The sequence below is a fragment of the Aegilops tauschii genome, chromosome 6, assembly GCF_002575655.3.
Source record: "Aegilops tauschii subsp. strangulata cultivar AL8/78 chromosome 6, Aet v6.0, whole genome shotgun sequence".
In the NCBI taxonomy this organism is placed as follows: domain Eukaryota; kingdom Viridiplantae; phylum Streptophyta; class Magnoliopsida; order Poales; family Poaceae; genus Aegilops; species Aegilops tauschii.
The window spans coordinates 277,116,540-277,136,549 of NC_053040.3; the positions used below are offsets into that span (position 1 = coordinate 277,116,540).

Genomic DNA, 20,010 nt, shown 5'->3' on the forward strand with positions numbered 1-20,010 from the left:
TTTTATGTCAACATTAAACTTTTATCTTGAATCATATCAAATCTGAACATTCATACCACAATGAGAAGAATTATATTGAAATTATGCCAAGTAGCACTCCGCATCAAAAATTCTGTTTTTATCATTTGCCTACTCGAGGACGAGCAGGAATTAAGCTTGGGGATGCTTGATACGTCTCCAACGTATCTATAATTTTTGATTGCTCCATGCTATATTATCTTCTGTTTTGGACATTATTGGGCTTTATTATTCACTTTTATATTATTTTTGGGACTAACCTATTAACCGGAGGCCCAGCCCAGAATTGCTGTTTTTTGCCTATTTCAGAGTTTCGCAGAAAAAGAATATCAAACGAAGTCCAAACGGAATGAAACCTTCGGGAATGTGATTTTTGGAACGAACAAGATCCAGGAGACTTGGACCCTACGTCAAGAAACAAAGGAGGAGGCCACGAGGTAGGGGGGCACGCCTACCCCCCCAGGGCGCACCCTCCACCCTCGTGGGCCCCCTGTTGCTCCACCGACGTACTCCTTCCTCCTATATATACCTACGTACCCCCAAACTATCAGATACGGAGCCAAAAACCTAATTCCACCGCCGCAACCTTCTGTACCTACGAGATCCCATCTTGGGGCCTGTTTCGGAGCTTCGCCAGAAGGGGCATCGATCATGGAGGGCTTCTACATCATCGCCATAGCCCCTCCGATGAAGTGTGAGTAGTTTACCTCAGACCTTCGGGTCCATAGTTATTAGCTAGATGGCTTCTTCTCTCTTTTTGGATCTCAATACAATGTTCTCCCCCTCTCTCGTGGAGATCTATTCGATATAATCTTCTTTTGCGGTGTGTTTGTTGAGACCGATGAATTATGGGTTTATGATCAACTTTATCTATGAGCAATATTTGAATCTTTTCTGAATTCTTTTATGTATGATTGGTTATCTTTGCAAGTCTCTTCGAATTATCAGTTTGGTTTGGCCTACTAGATTGATCTTTCTTGCAATGGGAGAAGTGCTTAGCTTTGGGTTCAATCTTGCGGTGTCCTTTCCCAGTGACAATAGGGGAAGCAAGGCACGTATTGTATTGTTGCCATCGAGGATAATAAGATGGGGTTTTTATCATATTGCATGAATTTATCCCTCTACATCATGTCATCTTGCTTAAGGCGTTACTCTGTTTTTATGAACTTAATACTCTGGATGCATGCTGGATAGCGGTCGATGAGTGGAGTAATAGTAGTAGATGCAGGCAGGAGTCGGTCTACTTGTCTCGGACGTGATGCCTATATACATGATCATACCTAGATATTCTCATAACTATGCTCAATTCTGTCAATTGCTCAACAGTAATTTGTTCACCCACTGTAAAATACTTATGCTCTTTAGAGAAGCCACTAGTGAAACCTATGGCCCCCGGGTCTATCTTCATCATATTAATCTTCCAACACTTAGTTATTTCCTTTGCTTTTGTACTTTGCCTTTTATTTTACTTTGCATCTTTATCACAAAAATACCAAAAATATTATCCTATCATATCTATCAGATCTCACTCTCGTAAGTGACCATGTAGGGATTGACAACCCCTTATCGCGTTGGTTGCGAGGATTTTTTTTGTTTGTGTAGGTGCGAGGGACTCGCGCGTAGCCTCCTACAGGATTGATACCTTGGTTCTCAAAAACTAAGGGTAATACTTACGCTACTTTGCTGCATCACCCTTTCTTCTTCAAGGGAAAACCAACGCAGTGCTCAAGAGGTAGCAATCAGCGGCAGGGCCATCAAAGAGATCGATGGCGGTTGAACCAGAGGAGTTGGGGATGGACCACTTAACCTGTGACATGGCCCGGGTGAAGTCGTCGTTGTGGAGAAGCTTGATGTCGTAGCTAGCTTTCCCGAGATACAGTAATACACTAGCCCGCTGACATGAAGCCTTCGGCATGGCAACGTAGTCAACGTCTTCGCCGGCTTCCGTGACGACGTGTTGCTCCGGGATCGACAGGTCAGGGCGAATGGCGGCCACCTCGCCAACGTCCGGCGGACAGGCCCTGATAAACCAATTCTTGGCCGAACACTCGTCTGGCTTCCTGGGATATGTGGTCAAGCTTAGGCTGCAACATTCTGGAGCAGGGGATGTGGATCTGGCGGGGAGGGACATCGCAGGCCTCATCTAAAAACTCAGGGGAGTGGGGCGCCGGTATGGGAATCGCTGGGTAACCTGAACTTTATAATCTAAGCTGGGAGGAACGGAGGGGGGTGGTGTTCGAGGATACACCGCGCCTACTAAAAATCTTAGTAATGGTGGGTGGAGATGGTGGTGGACGAGGGAGGGTGACGGTTCAAATGCCTCGGCTACTGCAATTTTACTAGAAGGTCGGTGCTGGAGGAGTGTGGGCGACGGTTGAAGTACGACGGCTACTAAAATTTGGGTAAAGGAATTGATTCGGGGCGTGAGTGCCCAAGATCGCACACGGTCCAATAACAATATGCATGTATGATAATAAGGAAAAGTGGTGCAGAACCGCCTATTTTTGCAACGCTCAAGGCGGGTAGTTTGTTTTTGTATTTCTAGCTAGCTGGTCTATCGCACACGGTTCGTCCTATTTTCCAAATAAACCTACCCGCCTTTAGCTTGCACAGGTGGTGGTTTTACAGTGCACTTGCATCGCACATGGTTAAGCCAGTACCTCCACCCTTTGCTTGCGCTTGCGCGGTCGTGGTGATTTTATAGCGCACTTGCATCGCACACGGTTTTGCCAGTACCTCCACCTTTGCTCGCGCTTGCGTAGGCGTGGTGATTCACAGCGCACTTGTATCGCACACGGTTAAGATATTATACCCGTGTCCGTTGAGCGTCATCAGAGTCTTTCAGCAAAAAATAACGTTAGAGAGGGTCAAAAGACAGCCACACCAGCAAGTGGCCCAAATATATATGAGTGAAAAAAGTGGTCTGTGATTTTCAAAATTCCAATGCACAACTTTGAATGCGCGGGCCGACGGTTGGGCGCATCATCGAAGATCGATGAGAGGGGCCAGAAGTCAAGAACCACCTGGAAGTGGCCAAATATATGTAGGAATATTGGGGATGTTTAAAACTTTAAATACACATTGCATAACTTTGGTGGCACCTGCCTCGCAAACCCGAAAGCACCCTTGGATATATATATATATATAATGACATAATGTCGTACCTAGCTAGGATGCTTGGCCCACCACCTCCCACTTCGTGTCAGTGGGGCGGATGCACATAATGATTGATACTTTGGTCATACATGCATGCCGCCATGACCTACCATAAGACGGACCAATGAATCTATCGTTTGGTCAAATGACAGTTGTAGTTGTCGATAAACCGCTTGGGCCAATAGATTGAACCATCATAAAAATCGCACGAGACGGACCATGTACGTTGGGAAGGGGTGATGTGTGTTTTCAATATAGAATAATGTACAATTTAGATGTGGTGCCTACCTCTCGATACAGATAGCAACCATGAAGCCAAGGTAGTTAAGGACGAGATACGTAGGGTTTGATGTAGGTCGAACCCAGCAATCCAATCATGTGGGAGGGAATCCTGACAATGCATGAGCTCGGCTTTGGTTGAGCGACATGTGACAGTGACCGGCCCTAACATGAACTAGGAAGAAGCCATTCATGGCCAACACATACCCCACATTGTCGGTCAAAGGGATGATATATATATACACTCGGGGAGCCCACAGATATGCGTGTCATCACAAAAAACCGCACAAGGGAGACGTGGTCGATCAGAAGACCCCATATACACTGCATGCGGCCCGAAAATATGTACGGGTACAGTGGTGTGTGATGTGTTTAAATCCCAAATGCACAACTTCGATGGGCCACCAACTACATTACAAACCAAACACCATACTCGACTCCAAGCCTGGTTTAATACGTACAATGTTAGTTTCCCAACTTCGAGGCGGCTGCAGCGGGGGGCGGGGGGGGGGGGGGGGGGTCGTCCCAAGCATGCGCTCAAACTTTATTTTTTCTAGCAAGGGACACATCTATATATATCTATACATCTATACACCTATATAGTGTGCGAATAGGTTTGAAAGTTGGTTGTTGGATGAAGCCAATCCGACGATACAGAGATGGAAAATCCGAGCACTACTGGATGTTGGATATCATCTACATTCCACCAGATTCTGCCACATGTACAATCTACAAGACTCCATGGTTGAACTTAAGCATAATGCACAAACCTCAAAACACAAGCACTTCTTCTTTGTTCTCTAGAATCTTCCATATCTTAATTGCCCAAACTTTTTTTTTTCTAAATGAATTGTCACTTTTTGTTTTTACCTTTACAATGCACAATTCCATGAATCTTAAAATAGAATTTGTTATCAAACTAATTGATTTTGGATGAGATGAACTATAATAATTAAACGAACATCTACATCTTGCATATATGACTCAAAGCTTACATGCTATAGTGTGGTATTTATTCATAATTTGGTTACCAAATCTCATGCCTGCAATGCACGTGTACCTTACTAGTATCAATAGGAAACCATCATGGTTAAACCCTTCTCGTTGTTGGGTCAAAGGGATAGATTGTGTGGGGCCCCTAATTGTCGGTAAAGGATAGTATATATACCTCGGGGACCGCACAGATATGTGCCGCGTCTTTAGGCCTCACAAGGGAGACACGCTCGAGAAGAACACCCTGCCCCCTATACCCTGCATGCAACCTGAAAAAGGTTTATATAATCGCCATGACACGTCAAGTCAATCATTCTTTAATTTTTTTAGAGGAAAAATAACCCATAAAAACATAGTAGGTTTATATAATCGCCATGACAGGTCCATTCAATCATTCTTTAATATTTTAAGAGAAAAAAAACACATAAAAACATAGTCTACAAATTAGCAAAACGAGGATCCCAAGGTTTATATAATTGCCATGATAGGTCACTATAGAGATATAATCTATCTCTATATTGACCATGTCATGGCATTTAAATGAAGCTTGAGATATGCAACTTCCCACCGGGTCACCCGTCCTTGGACTACTCTAGCCCGAGCACGCTTAACTTCTGTGTTCTATTTGACTAGGCTAGCGGATGGGAAGCCGGCCATTGCTGATAAGAATTGCCTGCTTGCCATTAAGGCGTTTCACGCTGGTCACCCTATGGGACCTACTCCCTACTATCACACACATTTGTGCTTTTAGAAACTGTGTGGGATATTATACATGGCCGGTGTGTCGCCGCTAGCCTTCAATGAGCACTGACACTGGTAGTGGGGAAACGATGGGAGAAGAGGCGGGAAACCGATGAGAGGAGTGGCGAGAAACGGTAGCGTGTTTTGAAAACCTAGTAGAGAAGGAAGCGTGAGCTAGCATGATGCATGCACACAGTGCTTACCTATGTACTGCATGTGCCGTCGAAAGGGCTCGCGTTGTCGTTCGATCTGGGAGCATCCAACGGTGCACACGTACGATTCATGGGGTTTGGGTTCTGGCCAATCAGAATGCAAGACTCAGATCACGCGCGCAGCAGGTGGGGGGAGAATATCATATAGAAACCAACATTCGGTGGAAACCGGTGAAAACCACGAGAAAATGCGGGATGTTTTGAAGTTTCAATTTTTTTTGAAAAAATGAGGGATGTTAAGAGGATGATGTTTTATTGCCACACAGAATTTCAAGTTGAAACACATTACGAGATGTGAGCTATGAAAAAGACAAAATCAGCGTTGAATAGTGCCGAATAGTAATGTTACTATTCAGGGCTGAATTTGTCCTTTTCATAGCTGACATCTCATAATGTTTTTTAACTTGAAATTTTGTGTCGCACTAAAACATCACCTTCTTAACATCCCACATTTTTTCAATTATTTTGAAACTTTAAAATATGGTTTCAACAAAGTTTTCATTGAATATCGGCTTTCGTGAGTGAACCGTGTGCTATTTGAAAACATTTCGTGAGAAGAATCTCGGTTTTTAAATCCCCGTAAATCCAAAACTAAGCCAAAAATCGTGAAACCTGGCATGGTGTCACTACATGGCACTTATATGTCGAGGAATTTTTTTCGTCCATTGTGGCGCAAGTTTTATTACAAGCCTCTTACAAACCGAAACTTCTCTCAAAGAAGCCTCGTGGTTCCGATAGGGAAACGTGTCCCCCGTGTGGGCGAAATGTAATCACTGCCTCTTTTGGCCTTGTATTTTCTTCTACGGGCAACATGGAACGACAGGATATCCATGCTGAAATTTAAACTTACTCAGGGTTCGTTTGGCCTTTTTATACACTAATTGAGTTACCTAGGCATTTAATGTCCATAATTCAAATATGAACTTCAAATACATGTTCCAGTTCACCAAAATGGCTAGAAAATTTGTACATGTGTCCTTGGGTGCATGTTTAGGTCCCATGCCAGGAATGGGAACGAATAACAACCGTACCCGCGTCCTGGCATGTCCTCAAACATTTGGAATCTCGGTTTTTAAATCCTCGTAAATCCTAAACTCACCAGAAAGTCATCAAAGGTGGCATGGTGTCACGTCATGGCACATATATGTCATGGTAAAGACATAGTCCAATTTGGGCCAAGCTTTATTACAAACCTCTTACAAAAACCGGAGCTTCTCTGAAAGAAGCCTCGTGGTTCCGATAGGGAAACGTGTTCCCCTTGTGGGCGAAACGTAATCATTGCCTCTTTACGCCTAGTATTTTCTTCCACGGGCAACATGGAACGACATGATATCGGTGCTGAAAATTAAACTTATTCAGGGTTTGTTTGGCCTTTTTATACACTAATTGAGTTTCCTAAGGATTTAATGTCCAAAATTCAAATCTGAACTACATATACATGCCCCAGTTCACCAAAATGGCTAGAAAAATTATACATGTGTCCTTGGGTGCATGTTTAGGTCCCATGCCAGGAATGGGAACGAATTACAACCATACCAGTGTCCTGGCTCATCCTGAAAAATTTCGACTCTCGGTTTTTAAGTCCCCATAATCCAAAACTCACCAGGTGTCATGGTGTCACGTCATGGCACATATATGTCGTGGTAAAAACATTGCCAATTTGGGCCAAGCTTTATTACCAACCTCTTACAAACCGAAGCCTGTCGCGAGAACCCTCGTGGTTTCGATAGGGAAACGTGTCCCCTTGTGGACCAAACGATAATGACTCCCTCTTCTAGCCTCGTATTTTCTTCTACACGCAACACAGAACAACGGGAGATTCGCGCTGAACTTTGAAATTATTCAGGGTTCGTTTGACCTTTTTCATTCATTAATTGAGTTTTCTAGGCATTTAATGTCCATAACTGAAATACGAACTAGAAATACATGCTCCAATGCACCAAAATGGCTAGGAAAAACGTACATGTTTCCTTGGGGTGCATGTTTAGGTCCCATTGAACAAATCGGAATGAATTCAACCGTCTCGCCATCCTGGCTTGGCCACAAACATTGTGTATCTCGGTTTTTAAATCTCTGCAAATCCAAAACTCACCACGAAATCATGAAACTTGGCATGGTGTCACGGTACATATAATTTTCCAATTTGGGCAAAGCTATATTACAAGACTCGTACAAATCAGAGCCTGTCGCAACCCTCGTGGTTCCGATAGGGAAACATGCCCCTCTTGTGGGCGAAACGATAATCGCTGCCTCTTCTCGCCTTGATGTTTGTTTTCTACACGCAACATAGAATAACAGGAGTGTCGGGCTGAAATTTGAAACTGTTCAGGGTTCGTTTGGCCATTGTATATATATTACTAATTACTAAGTTTTCTAAGCATTTAATGTAGTCCATAATACAAATTTGAACTACAAGCACATGCTCCAGTGAAGCAAAATGGTTGGGAAATCGTACATGTGTCATTGGGTGCATGTTTAGGTCTCATTTAAGGAATGGGAATGAATTACAAACTACTTGTCGTCGTCCTGAAACATTGAGAATCTCGGTTTTTAAATCCCAGTAAATCAAAAACTCACCCAAAAACATGAAACTTTCAATGGTTTCATGACATGGCACATATATGTCGTGGTAAAAAAAACCGTCCACTTTGAGAAGAGGCGCACACATTAGTAGCCAATGAAGTCCTTTTTGAAACAAAAGCTGACACATTAATATCGCAAACGGTTGTATTATATTAAGCATGTCGAAATTTAACCATACTCGGTGGCGTGAGTGCAGCTGTTTGATTAGACGGGACGAGCGCGAGAAGTCCGCCGTGCAGGCTCGGCGGGACGCATGCGAGCAGTCCATCGCGCAGGCTCGACCGGACGCGTGCATCCTGTCCACCTCGCAGGCTCGACGGGACATGTGCGAGCAGCAAGGCTGCCCATGCTCACCGGGAAGCAAGCTCTTTGACCTCCATGCACCAGCTGCTGCCCGCCTCGCTCACAACTTCTCCATTAATGGGTTAATTAAAGCACCTGGACGGAGGGTGTTTGCCTGTGATCCCATGGAAGCATTTGCTTTGTTCGTGTTTTCAACACGTATTCCACCCTAATTTAAATTGCCACATAGGGCAACGGATAATACGGCCACAAATAAAATGGCAATGGATAATGTGACGACAAATTTACAATGGCGCAGATAATAATTGTCTTACATATTCTGGATAATTTAAAATGCCAGATGCGGCAAAGCTCGGAAGACACGGGGGCAAGAGAAGAAGGAAATTGCAGACAATGGTCTCAGTCGCTACTGACTCTACTCGTCGATGGATCGCCGGGCGAAAAAATCCTCCAGCTCCTTCTTCAATTCTTCACGACTTTGCTTGAAAGCAGCCACGGATTCCTCCACCTCCTGCTCGCGCTCGATCCGAAGCTTCCCAACCCACCCATCAGTTCCTCGACGACCGCTTTCAGTGTCATCTCCGAGGCACTGCTTTGCTCATGCAGCATCTTCTAGCCGGTGGCCTCCTCCTCCTTCTCGACGACCAACTTGAGGAGCTTCACATTGTCACCCATGAGTTGCTCGACGTGGCCGGTCTCCTTGTCAACCGAGGCATCGCTGATCTTGAGCAGTTTCATCAAGCCGTCGACTAGCCCCTGCTACATAGTGACGCCATCGAGAATGTCGTCGTCGCCGGCGACGGACTTCAGGAACGTCGGCTCGCCGCGATGGCCGACACCGCGAATGTGCTTGTGAGAGCCCTCGCGTGCCTATGAGAGCTTGTTCGAGGGCTCCGCGGCACGCCAGGACATCTCAGCTGCTGCTGCGGCTTCACGGCAGGACCTCTCTAGTGCTTCTGCGGCCTTGGTCTTTGCTGCCTGGTTATATGTCCACCCTAAACTCCTCCTAACGGTCATGGCAAAACGACTTGACAGAAAAACCAGTTTTGTGCGTGATGAGGAGAGGAACTGTGAAGTAATTTTCGAGTGGGTAGTTTTTATAGCCCGGTGCTAAGTGTGAACACATATTAGTTTGATAGGTGTGAACATATTTGCATTTACTTATTGCATTGTAATCAGCAATGTGACAAGAAACAAGGTAAAAATTTATTGATGGCGGAAGGTTGACCACGTGGTTGCTCGCCGTTGAGGCGGCCGCGGCGCGCTCCGCTCTGGCGTCCCTGCGCGCGCTCTGCTCGCCATTGAGGCAAATTTACAATGGCAACGGTTAATAATTCTTAATAATTGTCTTACATATTCAGGATAATTTAAAATGCCACATGCGGCAAGGCCCAGAACACTCATGACCTACATATGCATACAGTTATAATAAAATATAAGCTAAAAGGCTGAGTTGGCGGCCTTCCAACAATGGTCTTCTCGGACTCCATGATCAGCATAGCACCCATGCGGCTATTCACTCGAAGTGTCCCGACCCTCCTCCGCCTACGGAGCTACTGGCGCTGGGAGGCTCTTGGGGCTGCTGGGCCTCTTCTAGAAGAGCTTGACAGCGTACAATGATGCGCATGACAAATCCACGGAACCGCTCCATTTCCATGTCTCTGGCCTGGTAGCAAATTCTGTCCATCACCTGCATCCTCAAGATATCACGTTGGCGATGTTCTACTTCGTCAGGGACGCCAACTCCACCAAGGATGCGCTCGAGCCTGGCCACCACATCATCGGGATCAAGATTGACACGGCCGCCGCGGGCAATGATGAAGCCGCAGGCTTCCTGTGTCTTGACTGAGTCGCAGAGGTTCTCTGCCCATTCCTTGCGGGGCATCAGGCTCTCGATGAGCACTAGTGACGGAGGCCCTTTGGGTGGGTCATCGATCATGCCACTGAGCAGCTCTGGATCTTTTGCACGGTGGATGGCAAACTGCTCATCACACCTCCTCTGCAATATGTCGATTGTGCTCCCAAGGACTGTCATGCCGATATCGCTGCCGATGGGCCACGGTGCCTACACCGGCCGATGAAGCTCTTGCTCCCCGACCTGCTCCGGCTCGTTCTCCACACCAAAGATGTAACATAGGTAGGCGTCGAAGTCGAAGCTTTGGTCGTTGCCTGGAATGCTTGGAATAACTAATGGTAGATGGGTGAGGACTAGATCTTCACAGAGTGTCGCGGCGGTGCGTTGCGACCTGGGTTATATGCAGCAAGCCGTTAGCTGGTGGCGGGAAACCAGTGACGGAAGAGGTGTGGAGCGCAGGAAGCATTGGCTGGAGCGCAGGAAGACTAAGTGGAGCACACACACAACCCGAATACCGTATCCGGTGCCACGTGTTATTTATCACACAAGTGTTAACATAAGGAATTGTATGTGTAACTTACTAATAATCGCACACGAGTACATGGAGACGCACCGTGTGCGATACTACTAGCCACCGCAAGCAACTAGTTTGCATTTTTCAAATTTTTTGTACACACAGAATCGCACACGAACTAACTGTATGAACCGTCTGTGTTGTAATTTCTCATCGCAAATAGTTCATCCGAGTCGGCTGTTTGCCATGTATCACACACATCTTGTTAAGTTGAACCGTTTCTGTTGTGTTCGCTAATCGAAAACAATTCGTCCGAGTGAACCATATGCCCTATATCACACACACCTTGATCTGGCAAACCGTTTATGTTGCACTCCCTAATAGCAAACAGTTCATCGGAGCAAACTGTATGCTGTATATCGCACACACATGGATATGGCTTCCCGTTTTTGTTGTTCTGCCTCATCGCAAACAGTTCGAAGGGGTTAACCGTGTGCTCTGAATCACACACGCAACTAAAATCTGAACCGTGTATGATGGCTCCGCCATCGCAAACGTTTTGCACCTTTTTGACGGTTTTTTACATCCCCGTTTGTGATTAATGCCTCGCACACAGTTTCGTCAAAGGGTCTCTGATCGTAGTGTCGCGTTAGCAGTATCCTGCAGTAGTGGGTGCCCTAAGAACCGGACAAAGTACCTCGTACACCACTACAATAGATCGGATGCATTTTACTGGGCTAGGCATAATTTCCAAGTTCTCGGCAATGAAGAGAAAGGTGTCTATGAATGTGAGTGCAAACTCTGGACACACATGTGCGACTTGCTAGCAAAAAAAATCCTAATTTCGGATAGTCATGCATGAAAGCTCACTTACTGAACTTTAAAAGTCCACATGCATGAGTAATTCACAAAACCAAGTGAAGTTCACTTCCTTAAAATGAACAAATAACAAAAAAATTTGTGTTTATTAATTTCATGTAGTTCACTTACAAAACAAAGAAAAGATGTGTTGTCTGCAGGGCTCTTTTGTGTCCATGTGTTATGCATGCTTTCTCACATGAGAGTACTCAAGATTCCTGAGGTGTACATCATGTAAAGATACACCCGGAATGCAAGATCAAATGCAACATTTGACAGAAGAGACTACAAACAAATAGCACCAGATGGAAGCTCGCTTTTTTGCGGTAGAAAATTGCTGACAGAAACAGCAATGGACCTTGCAAACATAGCGACAAGGTCTGACGCTGGGTGCCACAGAGCGTTGTCTGGTATGAGGGAACTAATCGAGGAAGTTGATGTGCTCAACAAAGAAGAAGAAGAAGCAGCAAAACTAAAGCAAGCAGAGAAATCCCAGCATGAAAATAATACCGAGCAAGTAGAAAATACCGAACACAGCACAACGGTTGCCATAAAAAAAGAAACAATTTTTCCACCTCCTGCTTCAAACACAAGAGGAAGGAATAAAGGGGCGAAGCAACCCAAAAAAAGATTGCATGCAAGGAGAAAAGTGATGACAAAAACAGTAAGTCACAACCTGATCTGGACAGTGATGGTCACCCACTGGGAATAAGAAGGTGCAAGACATGTAATGAAATCAGCGGCCACAACTCTAGGACATGTACAAAAAGACATTAACAAGAAGACCATGGACATGGCGATGCACAACCAAATAGATATTCCACTCACAACACTAAGAAATGGACAAAATCGAGACGTTGCAGCATCTGCAAAAAGAGGACGAGACATAATTCAAGAACCCGCCCAAAAGAGCAAGATCAGAAAATGAGGAAGACGAAGAAGATGAAATCACAGAAGAAGATGGTGACACAACTGAAGAAGAAATGGTTTATGAAGAAGCAGATGACGAAGAGGAGGAGGAAGAAGAAGAGAGTGAAGAGGGCGAAGAACATGAAGAAACTGAAGAAGGAGTGGCTTATGAGGAAGCAGATGAAGAAGAGGAGGAAGAGGAAGAAGAGAGTGAAGAGCACGGAGAACATGAAGAAACAATGCCCACAAGACCACCACAAGGGAATGCTGCTGTATAGATACAACCGAGAACGACACCACATTCAAAAAACAAGGTAGGAGCACGAAAGGATGCAGTTCACAGTGCTGGAAAACAAAAGCCACCATCAACCATCACGCGAGGAGCAAACAAGGTTGCAGTTCACAGCACTGGAAAACAAAAGCCACCATCAACCAACACGCAAGGAGCAAAGAAGGTTGCAGTTCACAGCGCTGGAAAACAAAAGCCGCTGTCAACCAGCATGCGAGGAGCTACAAACACAACGGTGCAAAGACAAGAACCAACAACACCGCCACGGAAAACAAAAGAAAGTGCAACATTAGACACACTCCAGTCAGCGCGAAGAAGCAGCAAGTTAAAGACCAAATAGATGCAGTTCAATAAATTAAACATATATATAGCAGTTTGCATATCTGTATGACTTATGTATTAGTTTAAATTTTATGTAAACAGAAATTTCCTGCTGACTATGAGTTCTTCAACTAAACCATACGAGAGAAATGATGTATAGAGTAAACCATATATATAGCATTCAGTTAGTTAGCTCATAGACAACACGAAGTTCTGACTTATAATTCAAGCGGTTCAGATCACGAAAGTACTTATTACAATTCACCTCAAAACATGAAGCGTTCGATACGCAAAAGTACTTATTACAATCAACCTCGAAACCTTAACCAATCACGTCAAATGTGATTCTAACCATACAATCCTCGAGTTCAAAGAAGTTGAGGAAAACAACTTGCTCAGACTTCAGGCCACTATCAATGACAAATTCCTTCCAGCCTTTCTGCAGATACAACCGCCCCTCAACGCCTACACTATACTTGGCTGGTTTTAGGTGTCCATTGCCAAGAACAACTTGGAGAATTCCCTTCTTCTTGAGCCGGAGATACCTAACAACTCATTGTGAAATTTTCTGCAAAAAAAATTAAAACTATTTGAGGACGGAACTAGCATTACAATTCTCATATTGTGCACAGAGCTGTAAAAAACCTACACACAGTACAGACACGAGCTACATGAAGTGCACAACATTCCAACAAGCAGTACAGATAAAATGCACTCTAGTATGCAGTACAGAACTTGCAAATATGCAGTACACTTCTAACTATCATGCAGTTTTTGAGACTAGCTGCATGTAGTACACACCGTACAAGCGGGGAAAATTGTGAAAACTAGTAGTGCTCATATAATATCTAAGCAGTTCACATATTGTAACCATGCAAACTAAAACACGAGCTCCATGCACACAAGCAAAAAAAATAAAAACAAGATATAAGTACACAGTGCAGTACACTTCAATAAATCAAAATAAGTGCGTTCCTAAAATACTAGAAGTTCAGACTAGTATGGAATTATACAAAAAAATAGAAAACATAAAGAAAAAAATCAGATCAAGCAAAAAATACCATCGTGTAGTGAATCTCCACGTTTGTTGGCGTAAGCTGATGGACAAAAGGACTTGTGCAGCCAAGGCCACAACGAAGCTGGGCGGAATAGAATGCAACAACGTTGATGTGGCCCATATCCAATCCTTCTGTGAATAATGTGCCATATGCAAGCTGCTCCACTCGCCCAGCTTGGCACAAGACCTTGCCCCCCCCTGCGAGCACGATGGGCCTGTGAGCAAGCTGAGCAATCGTAGTGCATCGGCACACCACAACCATGGCCACAGCAGAAGAGATTCGCGCAGGGGCCTCGAGCCATCGCAAGAAAAACCTAGAAAATGAAAAGAAATAAAGAGACGCTGGAGAAAGGAGAGAAGTTGCGGCCAGAGGAGAAATGAACTACGAAGGAAGGGTAGAAGTTGGCCTACATTTATAAAAGAGGAATGCAAAAAGGTCAAAAGTGAAAATTAATAAGAGTTAATGAAACTTATGTTACCAAGAATGAAGGACAATCAATGAAGGCTTATGTTACCAAAGAAAAAGGACCAAAAAAGTGTACTTTGACTGCAGCACTTCCCACGCACTAACTGCAGATCGTTAAATATTTATATTTTTAAAAAATTATAATCCGCAGACTATTCTAAATAAAAGTGAATCCAGTTCACCAAAGTAATACCAGGCAGTTCACAATATGTGTGCATAAGTACAGTACATGCTAAAAAATGAAGCACAAGAGAAGCACTTTCGTGTAGTGCACAACGCAAAGACTTAGTGCACGTAATGCAGTCCGCAACATTGGTACAAGCAGTCACAACGTTGGCACAAAAAAGGATGCACGCAGTACAAAATGTGTACACCTGCAGCACAAGACGTAGACGAATGCAGTGCCCACATAACCAGCAAAGCAGTAAACTAGAAAAAGAATACATACGAGGAAAAACAATAAAGAAAAATGCGACCAGCATGTAGTGCACAAAAATGTAGTGAAAAAATGTGTAGTGCGGAATGTGTGCACATGCAGTACACAAACCTGATGCATGCAGTGCAAGATGATTTACTAAGCAGTGCACACCCCTATATTTGAAAAATTACGTGAGAGGGAAAATATTAAAAAAATGGGATAATTAGATTTATGTCCCTAGTTGTGTCCCACTCGTCTGTTTTACCCCTAATTCCCAAAAGTCACCGGTTCTGTCCAAGTCACTTTGCTCCTCTTATGCTTTTGCCCTTTGACCGTTTGACCGTCAGTTTGAAAACTTCATAACTAATTCATACTGAATCAGAAAAATGCAAATAAGATACCAAAATGTTCATAAAAACATCACCTATATGTCAGTGTTATTTGCATTCATGAAAAAAGTGTTGGAAAATGCACATCCGAGTTTTAGCTCTTTTGATACCACAATGAATATTGAACTCTAAAAAAATGAAAAAAAATAAAAAAAAATGGTGGCGAAGAACAACAAATGTTCTAAGTGCTTGCCATCTTTCATTAGGGAACGACATTCGTGGAAGTCATGGCAAAAAAATAATCTATTTTGGAGTGTTGATTGTTTTTTTTTGCCGCGGCACCTACGAATGTTATTCCCTGATGAAACTTGGCAGTCACTTAAAACATTTGTCATTCTTTGCCACCAAATTTTTTTTATTTTTTTGAACTATTTTAGATTTTACTATCCATGGTGGTAGCATAAGAGCTAAAACTCGGATGGGCACTTTCCAACACTTTTTTCATGAATACAAATGACACTGACATGTAGGTGATGTTTTTCTGAACATTTTGGTATCTTATTTGCATTTTTCTGATTTAGTATGCATTAGTTATGAAGTTTTCAAACTGATGGTCAAACGGTCAAAGGGTAAAAGCATAATAGGAGCAAAGTGACTTGGACAGAACCAGTGACTTTTGGGAATTAGGGGTAAAACAGACGAGTGGGACACAACTAGGGGCATAAATCTAATTATCCTAAAAAATTGACCACCCAGGTGCAACCGGCCCCAACCAGTCTCGTAGTAGGTCCGCGCCTACAGTATGTGAGTCCGTTCTGAGCCACGATGCATGGGGCCGGGCACACATGGGCCCACAGGTTAGAGAGGATAGAGCAGCGAGCGCCGTGTATAAGCACCTAAATAAGTAACCAAAGGAGTTCGATATGGCTGCCTCGCCAGTGCTTATAAACAGGTGGGCGCGCTCTCCGCAGGCGAGGTGGTACTAAACCTTACCGCTCACACACAGCGCACCGGGAACCAGCTGTGTTGAGAGGCTTAATTAGGCCGAATGCGTTTTCACTCCTCTAACACACGCCCAACACGCTAGAGTGATTAAAAAACAATAAGTACAAAAATAAAACATCAAACAAAAATGTGAAATATTTTGAATAACAACCACAAAAAAATGTGTGTGGGCACTGCCAGAACCTATAGTTTGCTCTCATAAATAAAATGCAGGAAGCCCGAAGTCAACGTGCAAATGCAGTCGCGACCTTCAACAATGCAGTTCGTCACATGGAAGCATGAAGTATTGTTACTTCTGAAATGCAATTCTCTTTCTATTGCATTGCAGTAGGGCTAAAATGAAGAATGCAGCCCTGTTAGTTAAGCAAATTAGTCCGATACCCCTATCCACACTACCCTCCATCCACACAAAAGCTGCATCACCATCACCTATAAAAAAAGATAAAATAAGAAAGAACTCCATCAAAAAAGTAATGTGCGTACATCTGTATGAGTCGCGATCCGATATAATATAGTATATGAAGAATAAAATCACCTACATGCAGTACACTTTGTGGACATAGGCAGTTCTTTCATGATACCCAAGAAGTGCACTTACTAGGAAAATTCACTGAAAATACAATCGTCACATTTTCTGACAGTTGCGTGCATACCTGAAGTTGTCACGAAAAAAGAGGCAACAACGTTCCAGATTTCCAATGCACTAAGACAGCCTCCTCATAGCACAACCTCTCTACAGTTGCCACGTAACTGAAAACACAACCCCACCACGCTACCACCCCGCTCCACCACTCCCACGTCCTGTCATAGAGAGCAGAGGAGAAAACACAACTGCTTCGTCTCGCCAAAAAACCCATTGCAGCTTCTTCTCCCCACTTCCTTTCACTAATCGCTCTCTCCAGAACAAACGCAAGAGAGCAGAGGAGAGCCATGGTGGATGCACCTCTGTACAAGCAGCACCGCAGGCACACCAGGGAGCTCCACGACATCGACCTCCACGGCAACCACAAGCTCCAAGTCATTGTCACAAGCAAGGGTCAAGACGTGGACAAGATGCTATCCACGCTTAGGAGGAAGCTCGGCGGAATGCCCGTCAAACTAGTCGATGTTGATGTCGAGTACACGTACGACATGAAGCCACAGCGGGCAGCAGTGCTCCAGCTATGCGTAGAATAAGAATGCCTTGTCTACCACATCTTTGCAGCTAAAGACAGGTGAGAATAATTATCAATCTATACTATTGCTTGTCAATATTGATTTTAAATTTTCTTCCTCGCAATTGCCATTATATAAACTTTGGTTCTCATTTTTAAAAAGCATGGCATAGGAATTCATTGAAAGTTTTCATCTGGCTCCATGTAACTCATGTGTTCAATTCTTGAATTAGACGATCTAGCTATCCACGCAGTTTTATTTTCTTTTACCAAATATAAATTATCTGCCTAAACAATAGAAAATTGCACCATTACTATCTAAAACATGTATGAAATTCAACTCAAGACAATAAACATGCACAAACATGCATTGTTTATGGAATCTATTATGAGATTTACTAGTTATGATGTACAAAGTATTAGTAGCTACTCACTTGAACATATTCAGGTATTCATATTGCACTTCAGTTTTAGAATAAACAAAAAACCATTAGCGGTTCTAAAAATAACTAGTACTGTCTCACTATATTCAGTCTATACAAACATCTTGGAGGCTAATGGAACTAGACAAATTCCTCATGAATGATGAATACACCTTCGCCGGATTCGCCATTGAAGGAGACAAAAACAAGCTGAAGCCATCTGGCTTGGAGATCAACTCCGACAACTACATTGATATACAAGTGGAATGGAGAGACCCATACAATAAAAAGAAGTTTGACTCTTTCGCTGATGTTGCCGGCAGGCTGATCGACATTCACTACCATGACATGAAGAACAAAATCAACCACAAGGAGGACCATACTCTGTGGGGGTTTTGCCCGCTCTCAGACAAGCTTACCAAGTATGCAGCAATAGATGCATTCGCAACCTACGAGTCATGGAGAATCATCTATGATATCATAATGGGACTAGACAGGGCAAAAGGAAAAAAAGAAGCAAAGAAGAAGAACAAGGCTGTAATCCCATACAACAACTAGAAATGAATAGGGCTATGTTTAGCTTTATTTTACTTTAGAGGTTGTGTTGTTACTTGTTTCCTGTCTTCTAGGTTTTGCTTATGTCTGTTGTTTCATATCGAACGTTTCTTTGTAAAAACTGTGGGATTCAGGGTTCCGCAGACCCTTGAGCGTTTCGAACTCTGGGGTGTCTGTGAAGAACTCGCCCTCCCCACTCTGCCTGCTTGCTAATCCCATGACCTAGCTCGATGAACCGAATGGACAAGGGACACAACAATTTACCCAGGTTCGGGCCACCTTTGCGGCGTAAAACCCTACTCCTGCTTTGTGGTGGATTGGCCTCGAGGGGCTGAGGATGACCTAGTACAGTGGAAAACAGCCTCAGGAGGAGTGGTGTTCTTGTGCTCGATGATTTGGTGGTGAGAGGATGATCTGAATGATCCGTGCCCCTCTATGGTGGTGGCTAAGTCCTATTTATAGTGTCCTTGGTCCTCTTCCCAATGTAAGGCAGGAAGGGATCCCACAATGACCAAATTTGAAGGGAGACAACTAGTACATGCTATCCCGACAAAAGTAGTCTTCGCCTGCCAAAAGCTTCTGGTCATGATGCCGCTATCCCGACAAAAGTACAGGCTCGGCGATGACCTCCGCTATGCCGTCCTGGCGGTCTTGGTCTTGTTGCACCAAAATGGAAACCTTTGCTTGATTCCTCGGGACTCCGCGCTTGCGCTTGCCTCCTTAGCACCAAAGAGGAAACTGGTACACGGCACCCGCTGGTGCCCGCCTGGCCTTGGTCGTCACGACTCATGTCATCTAAACCTCGCAAGGTGCATCTTGGATAGATATCTTCGCTCCTCAGGAGCCAGCCTGGGGAGGCCGCCCCTCGAGGAGGTCTTGGCGTCGTCCGCCTCGTGAGGCTTGGCCCCTCACGAGGGTATTGGGTTGTTGATCCTGAAGCTGGGCCGTACCAGGCCGTCGATGGAGCCATGTCATGGGCCGCAGGGAGGCAAGTCCGGGGAGCCCCCGGGCCCAAGGCGCACTCAAACTTGGCTTCTAGGCGAAGGCAAGGGGCAAGCGCGGAGCGCCGCAGGCCCTAACTGTCTGCGGCCTCGGTTGACACGTGGCGACTGATGGGACGTGGGCGCCTCCACTTCCCCACGCAACCTTGATATCCGCCTGGCTTGGCGGCCGCCTGTTGCCAATGCAGCCCCGCCTTCGTCATTTGCCGTGCTCACCCTTGGTTTCTTCATCTATCCGAGAGACAGCAGCCCTCTTCCCAGATTTGACGCCGGCGCCGGTCTTCCCTTGCTGCTATGGCGCCGTGGTCGAGGAAGAAGAGGAAAACCCTGTGCTACGGTCAAACCTCCGCCAGCCTTCGAGCCCGCCCTTGAGCAGTTGACGGTGGTGAACCATGAGGGGCCGGACAAGATCCGTCCGGCGCTCGCCACCGATTCAAATGAGTGGAAGGCGATGGTGGTCTGGCCTGCTTCCTGGGCCATGGTCGACATGGCAGCCACTGGGATCCCCGTCCATCTTCATGCCCTCTTGGCCAGCATTATCCCTCCTTTCTCTGATTTATTCAACGCCATAC

The 20,010-nt window shown here is 44.7% G+C and overlaps 1 protein-coding gene across 1 annotated transcript; it reads left to right on the plus strand.

Annotated features, from left to right (window-relative positions):
* Window positions 1-17,236: 17,236 nt before the first annotated feature.
* Window positions 17,237-18,440, plus strand: LOC141026019 (uncharacterized). The gene is made up of 2 exons (XM_073501967.1): window positions 17,237-17,473; window positions 17,994-18,440. Exons 1-2 carry the CDS (start codon window positions 17,237-17,239, stop codon window positions 18,438-18,440), a joined length of 684 nt encoding a protein of 227 aa, XP_073358068.1.
* The last annotated feature ends 1,570 nt before the right edge of the window (window positions 18,441-20,010 follow it).